At 38.3% G+C, this 9,893-nt stretch overlaps 1 protein-coding gene across 1 annotated transcript; it reads left to right on the top strand.

Annotated features, from left to right (window-relative positions):
* Nucleotides 1–6,066: 6,066 nt before the first annotated feature.
* Nucleotides 6,067–7,002, top strand: LOC121439362 (putative olfactory receptor 5AK3). The gene has a single exon (XM_041639876.1). The coding sequence runs from the start codon at nt 6,067–6,069 to the stop codon at nt 7,000–7,002; it is 936 nt and encodes a 311-aa protein (XP_041495810.1).
* The last annotated feature ends 2,891 nt before the right edge of the window (nt 7,003–9,893 follow it).

Genomic DNA, 9,893 nt, shown 5'->3' with positions numbered 1-9,893 from the left:
CTCAATGTCGGTTGCTCTGCAGAGAAGTCTGCATAAATTTGCTTGTTTGATACTTCCATTACTGCACCGCAGACTCTGCTTCTCTATGAACTCTGTTTTCAGGTTTTAAAGACTTACAAATTCACAGGAAATTTTAAAGATAATGCAGCAAATCCCACCCACACCTTTGGATGATTCTCTCTTTATGGTTTCATCTTGTATAATAACCCTAGGCATTAAGACCACAGCTTTGTTATTGGTAGTGTCTGTGTGACTAGATGGCATTTTTCTCCCTTTTTTAGATAGATTCCTGTAGCTGCCATATTAGTTAAAATGTCAAATACCCATCAGAGATCTGATTCCGTGTAAACTTCTCTCACCTTTGCCCCACTGAACACACCACCCCAGCCACCTACTAGTTCTAATTCAAGTCAATCACTAGTCTCTTCTTTATCTTTTTTTTATTTATTTATTTTGTATACAATTTCTGTCTGTGTGTATGACTGCAGGCTAGAAGAGGGCACCAGACCCCGTTACAGATGGTTGTGAGCCACCATGTGGTTGCTGGGAATTGAACTCAGGACCTTTGGAAGAGCAGCCAGTGCTCTTAATCTCTGAGCCATCTCTCCAGCTCCCGTCTCTCTTCTTTATCTTAAAAATCTTGCCATCTTGGTAAGATTATATCCCAAATCATACACAACCCTTTGCAGATTAGATTGTCATGGAGAGCCACCATTTGCCCAGGATTCAATCTCACAGATTGCAAGTGCTATTTCACGGTGTGGTAACGTAATGTGTTTAACCAACAGTTTGTTAAAGAACATTTTAGCTGTTGACGCTTAAATTATTGCCAGTGAAGCTTTTTTGAAATATTTTCCCATTTTGACACGAGCATAAGTTTTGTGTAAGCAAATCTGGCTAGCAGTGCAGGGGCTGGACTGTGTGTTTGGATTCCTTAAATACAACCAAATTGTTTTTGCAGAGTGATTTTTGCCATTTTCTGTGCCCACAACAATCTATAAAAGATCCAGAGTTCTGAGTCTCTGCCACCTTTAGTATTGTCACTGATTTTATGTCAGCAGTGATGATGGCCATGCAGCAATAGCTCATCGAGCTTCATGCAACAATATCCTATCATGTTGATAATTCCCATCTTCCTAATGGCTGATACATCTGTCAGGTTTTCATATATTTTTACATATATCCCTCTGGTAAAATAGTCTTTTTATGTATTTTACCAATTTTCTATTTTCCCTTTTTTTCAATAATTTTTTATCTTCATCAAAAACTAGTGCATACATCTGTGTGCAGTTTACTCTTCAGAACCCAACTGTGCTTCCCCTGTGTGTCTGTCCCTAATATTAGAGTGTTCATTAGCATAGAGGCACAAAAGCCCTGAAAACAAGTGGAATGCTGTATGTATCTTTTTCATTTTATATTCATTCTTTGAAAATTTTATGCAATATGTTTTTAACATATTCACCCCCCAACTCCTCCACAATCCACACCCTCTTTCTTTGTAAACTCAACCTTGCTCCACACCCCTTACACACGTTTGTAAGCCCATTGACTCCAATTTGCACTACCCGAATACTTTTATATGTGAGATCACCCACTGAAGCATCGTCAACTGGCCAGGAGCCACACCTTAAAGGAAACTGACTGCCTCTTGCTCCACAGTTAGCAGTTACCAAGAGCTCTTCAACTAAGAGCTGGCTTCATGCCACTTCCTCTCTCCACCCTGGGATTTCGTCTGACTTGAGCTCACACAGGTCTCGTGCTTGTTGTCAAACTGCTGTGAGATAACTGCACAACTGTCCTGCTGCACCCTGAAAACAGTGTCCTTATCGTCACCCACTGCCTCTGCCTCTTACACGCATTGTGCTCTCTTTTCCTTGATGATCCCTAAGCCATGGGAAAAGAGGATGTGACATGGATGTGCTATTTAAGGCTGAGAACTCTGCAGACTCATTCTCTGACCTTGACAAGTTCATAGCCATCTACTGCATAAAGAAGCTTCTTTGGTAAGAACTTAGAAATGCATTAATCTAAGGGCACAGTGGTAAGTCACTGGGAATTGCTTTAACACTATTTCAATTTTATAAAATAATAGTAGTAGAGTCTACTTTAATGCCTATTACCTACATAGCCACAAATTGGCAGTCTTTGCAAAGCAGCCACTGAGATTGGGCAACCCAAATGGTGGAGGTCTTGGACATGGAGAGGGGCCTGATTTGTGCACTTAAATTTTTTCAACAATTGTTTTAGATATTCTAACCTTTCTTTTCAACATCAATTTTTAAAGAATGTCTGAAAATTAATAGGCACTGTCACATTTGTTTATCAGTTTGAGAAGACTCATATTTCAATATTTTGAGTGTTACAACTCATTAAAACAGTATTCCTTTTCTAATATTTTTCATTTCTCTTGTCAATATTTTCTAATATTCTGCTTACTAATTTTATGTGTATTTTATTACATTTATACTTAAACATTTCATTTTTTCAGACACCAATAAAAATATATTTATTCCTCAATTCCCACTAGTCTATTGCTATATTGAAATACTATTGATGTCCATATGGCTATCTTTTATTCTGAAAGCTTCAGCTTCTCAGCATATAGACCATTGTGTCTTTTGCAAGAAGTGATGTTCCATGGTTCCTGAAATGTGCTGCTTTTATATATCTAGGCTCCGGATAGAACTTTCAGAAGTATGATGAATATCATAACAGGGGTGAGGATATATTCATCTTGTTCTTGATTTTAGGAGGCAATTATTTCATCTCTAATCATCAATGGTGATTTCTGTAATTTTCTCCATCAAGTTCAGAACTAATATTAAGAAGTTTTCCTAGCAATAGTGAAGAAGTGTTGAATTTTTTCCAAACATCTTTGTCCATAAATATATTTAACTATTTTTCTTCTTTCTGATATGAATATATGTGATGACGCCAACTGACTTCCCTATCTGAGACCAAAATAATCATGGGCTGAATCCCACTTGATCATATATGCAATTCTACATGTGTGTCAAAATTAAACTGCTGATATTTTGTTTTCAAAGAATCTTGCTTGTGCACTGATGTGATATGCTGGGGAGTAGTTTTCTCTTTTCATACTCTCTATATCTGGCACTGTGAGTAATAGAGAGAAGTCACCCAAAAAAGTCACATATCTTTCCACATAGTATTTAATTCCACCTTAATTTTGGTGAATTCTCCACAACATTTTTCAATTACACTCATTTATTTTGTGTGTTTGCCCCCATGTGTGTGTACTTGGAGTATTACTTGTTCATGAGGAATTTCTTTAATTATATACTGTTTTGCAGGTGCAAAGGTGTGTTTATAAGAATTATAATTATACAAACAATAATTCACCTCTGCTGAGCATACTTCAGAATGGAAACAAAACCTAGTGTTTAGTACTAGCATTTGCCCTTCGGTAATTAAATTTCCACTTATTCTCTATGAAGGGTGTGTTATGGTTAATGAGTTCTCCGAGTCCCAAAGATGAAGCTTTTTCATTTCAGTTTGTGCTTCCTCCAATGGTGACTGTTTCTATCTCTAGGCTTCAGGTACCAGGTGGCCTGTGTTGGGTATTCACACTGTAAGTCATAGAAACTCTGTTGTCTGTGGTGCACTGATAATGTTATAACTAGGGAATTGCTTTCCAGAGGACTCTGACCAGTGCTCATTGTTTTAATATTCCTTTCAGTCATCTCCCAGTAGACAAGTCAATACCAATCCCTGAACCAGCCAGGGATTTTGCAGGTAAATGTAGTTAATTATATGTTTTCCTTATATGCTTTTTATAAGCATATATACAATTACATACTTTTTCCTTAGGATTGGTTCTTCCTGACTCTAATAAATCAGTAATTAGCAAACATGAATCCACCTTTTGAGGTACAAATGTGTAGTTATTAAAAATTCATAGATTTATGCCCTTTAATTAAAAAATCTTTATTATCTTTTTAAAATATGACAATCAGGAACTGGAGAGATGGCTCCACAGTTAAGAGCACCTGCTGCTCTTCCAGAGGGTACAAGAGTGGTTCCAGCACTCACACCGTGTAACTCACAAGTGACTCACAAGTGCGTGTAACCCAAACTCCAGAGGGTCTGTATGAAGAACTACTTTAAACTCAATGGGTCCTCAGAGTTCACCTCTGGAAACATTACACAAGGCAACCATGTTGGGTCGTCTCCTAAGAGAAGGTGGTTAGATTGTAAAGGTTCTATTCCTGTTATTGAGTTAATGACATCCCTGTAGGACAGAGTTAGCTATCATCAGGTAAAATATTTTTGCCATGCCAGAGATTTAGTCCCCCCATATTGTTCACCATCCACTTTCTGTCATGGAACAATGCAAATGAGACTCTAACTTGATAGAGCCTCTCCTCTTGAACACATCTGCCACCAGAACTGTGATCCAAATACACCTATTTTTTTTACACATAAATTACCAAGTTTCTTTATAAATTACCAAATGCTAGAGTAACACAAAGCATAGTAAGAGAAGATCCCTGCTCTGTAAATTCATTCCGTGGCAGATAATGCTGGAATGACCCTCCTCCTCCATACAGATTTCAGACTTCCAACTCCTATATATCCTAAAGCTTTTGTTGATATCTGTAACACATCTGAAGTAGGCTTTAATAAGCAACAGAAGTGGGGTATCAGAATTCATAAATAAAAATAAATGATACTGAATAAAATTTAATTGCCATATAAAAAGTAAATAATAAAGTCAGGCAGCAGTGGTGGGTCATGCCTTTAATCACAGCATTCAGGAGGCAGAGGCAGGTGGATCTCTGTGAGTTTGAGGCCACCCTGACAAGAGCTAGTTCTGGGACAGACTCCAAAGCTACAGAGAAACCTTGTCTTGGAGAATAAAAAAATAAAAAATCTAAAGGTCCATTATGATGAAAATTATGTTATTTGATAAAATTGAATTTTAACCTGATGTCCTTTCTGGTATCCAGTCACCTAACATATTGCTTACAAAACTTTGTTAAATATTGATCCATGTAACAGATGAGAAATAAAAACAGTAGAAATTTGTGTAATTTCAGTTTCCATAGGAACAGGATTGAGAGCCTAGATGAGCCTGAGATGCCGCATGCTTTATCCTTGTCCGTATCCCATTGGACAGAGTCTAGTAGTGTGACCATGGGCCTTGAAATCATCTCAGTGCACAAGTGGGATTGGGACTGAAACTCATCCCTGTTCCCCGAGGAAAGGGCAGGTGCATCCGTGTGTCAGGAACCGGTTTCTACCAAACTGAGGGTGATGATAGACACTTCCACCTGAGCAATGCTTTACAATCTGGAAGGAAATAACTGTAAAGACACGGATTCATGGAGCTGAAAGCTCTGCACTGTGGGGAAGATCACATATGGATGCACCTTGACTCTACACCCAGTCAGGCGCAGAGATTCTATAGCTCAGGGAAGAAAAAGATACGTGTGATTTTAAAATAAACTACCAGTGTATATAGATCGAAGTGTTAGCACATGGCTTCGCCTTAACCTTGGTAATAGCTAAAAAGAAAACCATTCAACTCCATGGGATGCAAATCAGCCCCTTACATATATAAAATGAGAGGATTCTTTTAGAACAAATAGGGACAAAAACATCATGAAGCCAGCAAAATTGTGTAGACCTTACAAATGTCTCCATTATTTTCATTACTCCATTAGTTTCAAGAGTTTGAAGCACAGTTAAGAGGCTAAAATGATAAATGTGTAAAAATTATATAGCCTTTTGAGAAGGACAAAATTATGTTTGCATATTGCCATATGCAAATATAGATACATGTATAATACAATGGAAAAGTATGAGATTTTTGCATTTCTTAGAATTGTATGTTCAAAGTTGATTTTTCCATAAATTATTCATTACCTATAAATAAATACATTACTAACATACACATGCAAAGCAACAAACCCATTTTTGAGTCTTTATTATGGATATCAAAGTATAGAATGGAGTGAAAAATAAAGACCTTTCTTAATCTAATAAAAGATTTTCTTTATTATTCAACTCCTTTTTTTTATCACCTACAGACTCTTGATAGCCATGACCCAAGGAAATGACACCAAAGTCATTGACTTCTATCTTCTAGGATTTGGGGTCCAATGTGATGTTCTCTTCATTGTGTTTCTTGTCATCTATGTGACATCCATGTTGGGTAACACTGGGATGATCCTCCTCATCAACACAGACTCCAGACTTCAAACCCCCATGTATTTCTTCTTACAACATCTGGCTTTTGTTGATATCTGCTACACATCTGCCATCACGCCAAAGATGCTACAGAATTTCATAGCAGAAGATAAATCAATAACTTTTGAGGGATGTTTAATACAATTATTTATTTATGCAATATTTGCAACCAGTGACTGTTACCTCCTCGCTGTTATGGCAGTGGACCGTTATGTGGCGATCTGTAAGCCCCTTCGCTACCCCATAATCATGTCTCGACAAGTGTGCATCCAGCTGGTAGCTGGTTCTTATCTCATGGGAACAATAAACTCCTCAGTGCACACAGGATTTACATTTTCGCTGTCCTTCTGTAATTTAAAAATCAATCACTTTTTCTGTGATATTCCCCCAATTGTCACTCTTTCATGCTACAGCAAGGACACTAACTTCATGCTAATTTTAATTTTTGTTGGATTTAACTTGACATTCACTGTGCTGGTCGTTATCCTCTCCTACATATACATCATGTTCGCCATCCTAAAGATGTCCTCCACAGCAGGAAGGAAGAAAACCTTCTCCACGTGTGCCTCCCATCTGACAGCAGTCACCATTTTCTACGGAACCCTTGCTTACATGTACTTACAGCCTCATTCTGACAAGGCTGAGGAGAATATGAAGGTGGCCTCTGTGTTTTATGGCATTGTGATTCCCATGTTGAACCCTCTGATCTACAGCTTGAGAAACAAGGAGGTCAAAGACGCTATAAAAGCCACAGGGAAAAGGTTCTTTAGATTGAATTTAAGTTATTAAAACTTAGTATATCATATCATACAGTAGACGATTGTTGTTGTAGTTGAGATTCCTCTAGATTATCTACAAACCATCACTTAGCTTGTTTCATTCATAATCCTGATCTTTGAAATCATATACAGAATATCTTTCTTGCCTAGAGCAGCTTTGGAAAGCATCTCAGCTCCTGACGAAACACTTGTGGATATCATTCAAATATTAAGAAGTAAATGGACATCTGAAAAAGTGTTATTTCCAGCATATTTTAACTACTTAAAAATCCCTACTTTCGCTGTCATTATCAAAATTAAGTCATTATAATCACTTAAACAGTTGTCTAAGTTATCTATAATGGGGTCCATTGCTAATTCTGCTCAAATTATTGCAAATAACAAGGATGTTAAATAAATTTTCCTATTTAAAAACATCCTTTTTACCCAAGCTGTCATCTCTACTCAATATTTACACAATTGCTACCTTCCCTGGTACTTGAAAGTACTTATTTATGTCATAAGTAATCCTCTTAATATAATTATCTACACCTCTAGGAAAGGGAACTACTGGGAGCATATTCTATTTCTGTCTCCAACAGAGATAATTTTAAGTGAATTAATCTAAAAACTTTCCGATAAATATCCATTTTAAAAATGCATATGAATCTCTTTTTTTTCTCAGAAACTCAATAGGAATAGGAATTCCAGTAGAACCAAGAAACACTTTAAGTCAAAGAGCTAGTTAGCAGGAAAGCTGTATTACCATATTGTACCTCATATCAACAATCTGAAGGAATCTAGGAAAGATCCATTGGAGAACAGTAGACTGTCACTCCAAGTAAACTGTTTCTCAGGGTACACCTTGAATAGACTGTATGATATGCCTACTGCAGATGCATATACAAAAACTAGCCACTTGATCTCTGTTAAAACAAGATATTCATTATTATACCCTCCATGCTTATTAAATTTCAGAAATTTACTAGTTGTTTATTAATAGAGTTTTTAAATTTTTATGCGTATGAGTATTTTTAATGAATGTATGTCTGTGCATTATTTGCATGTTTGGTACCAGAAGAGAGCTTCAGACGCCCTGGCACTGGGGTTGTTGATGGTTGTGAACTGTCATGCCAGTGCTCAGAATAAAGTCAAGGGCCTCTGGAAGAGCAGCCAGTAGTCCAACCTGTTGAGTCTTCTTCTATATAAGTCTTCTTATATAGCTTCTTTTAAATGAATAAAAAAAAGCATGAGCACAAATGAATTAACTATGGCCGTTGAGAGAGAATGTATAGTACCTACACCCCTGCTACAACAAACTCTTGATGGCAAATCATGGTTTATGAGGTGCAAACTCAGTAGTTCCTGACGACTACTGTAGATCCTCAAGTCTTCATTCAGCTTGAGTGGCCATGCAATAAAGTGCATGTGTTGCAAGCAAAAGAACTTGATTTTTAATCCCAGCGCTCATATGAGAAAACTGGGCATAGTGGAAGGCATTTCTAGTCGCTGAAGCAGGGAGGCCAAGAGAGTGACTCTCTGGGACTTTATGCCAGCCAACCTAAGTTCTTCAGCCATGTGCAGATCAAGGAGAGACCCTGTATCAAAAACAAGGAAGAATATCTAATGTTGTCCTTTGGCAGGCACTTGTACATGCAACCACCCAGGCCCAGATTCAGGGCTTTGAGTTCTTGGAGGTGAGTTCTGATATTTTAAAGTTGGGGAATAATCTCCTTTGACCCCATACACTGCTCCTGAATACGTAGGGGTGGCACTGCCTTTCAAACTTGCTTTGAGAGATTTCCTCATGAACACTATATCCATCATGTTTCTACCAATATAGTATACATGGTTTCTTAATTACACTCCAAGAATAAACAAAAATTTCTCCATCCCCCCATCAGTTCTGGTATGAATCATTTAACTTTTTCTGCAGCACCTTGAAATTCCTCCTGCCTCTACTCACGACCTACACCCAGAACTGCTTTCCTATTTCTAAACACTCGAAACAGATGTCCTTCTCTCTGTGTAAAAATTTCGGTCTTGGGAAGTCTGGGCTGCTATAACGAGTTACTATAGCCTCATTTGTTACTAAGCAACAGAAATATATTCCTCACAGATCTGGAGAGGAATAGTGTGGAGTTAGGGCATCAACCTGATCAGGCTCTGGGAAGAATTCACTTTTGACTTTCAGACTGACATCTTCCAATGTCAACTTCAAACAGCTGAGGGAGAGAAAAGAGGGGAATAGAGCTTTCTTATGGAACATGGAGATCCAATTCTCATTCATTAGGGCCCCAGTCTTATGACCTTGTGGATACCCAACAACTTCACTTTCTAATACTGGCACATTCTGTTTTGGGGTTTTCAGAACGAGTACTAACATAAGTAATAAGACATAAACATTTGATCCATAACACTAAAGTTCTCTGATATATTCCAGTGAACTATTATGTAAGAGTAATTTTGGAGCACCCCAAATGAACTTGGTGTGGGTGCCCCGATGACTTGAGAGCCAGAGAGCCTGTCCTGTTCCTCGCTAGCTAACATAGGCGGTAGAACTGGTTCCGCCCCTCACTTGGACAAAGCTGCAAGAGATGGCGCAGGTGGTGTGGGTATAGGAAAGCTGGTATGCTAACCAACCTAGCAACCACCCAGGCCCAGATTCAGTGCTTTGAGTTGGTCCACCCTAACATCTACCCCATCTAAGAACTGCTGGAGCATGTGAAATGCCGAGTCCTTCAGAACCAAAGGTGCAAGATCTCCACGACACAGGGAAGTAACAGGATATCCGAGAGGGGTCCGGATGACGATCCAGTACTGAGAGCTTAGCAGAAGAAGCCAGAAGCCTGGAACCAGGTCAATGACTCGTTGCAAGTAAAGCTGTTTGGGCAAAGGGCAGATTGGGCAACACACCATAAC

Source organism: Microtus oregoni, unplaced genomic scaffold, assembly GCF_018167655.1.
Source record: "Microtus oregoni isolate MIOR12 unplaced genomic scaffold, Mior012 000060F_ref0000265, whole genome shotgun sequence".
Taxonomy (NCBI): domain Eukaryota; kingdom Metazoa; phylum Chordata; class Mammalia; order Rodentia; family Cricetidae; genus Microtus; species Microtus oregoni.
This window is presented reverse-complemented; position numbering and strand designations above follow the sequence as displayed.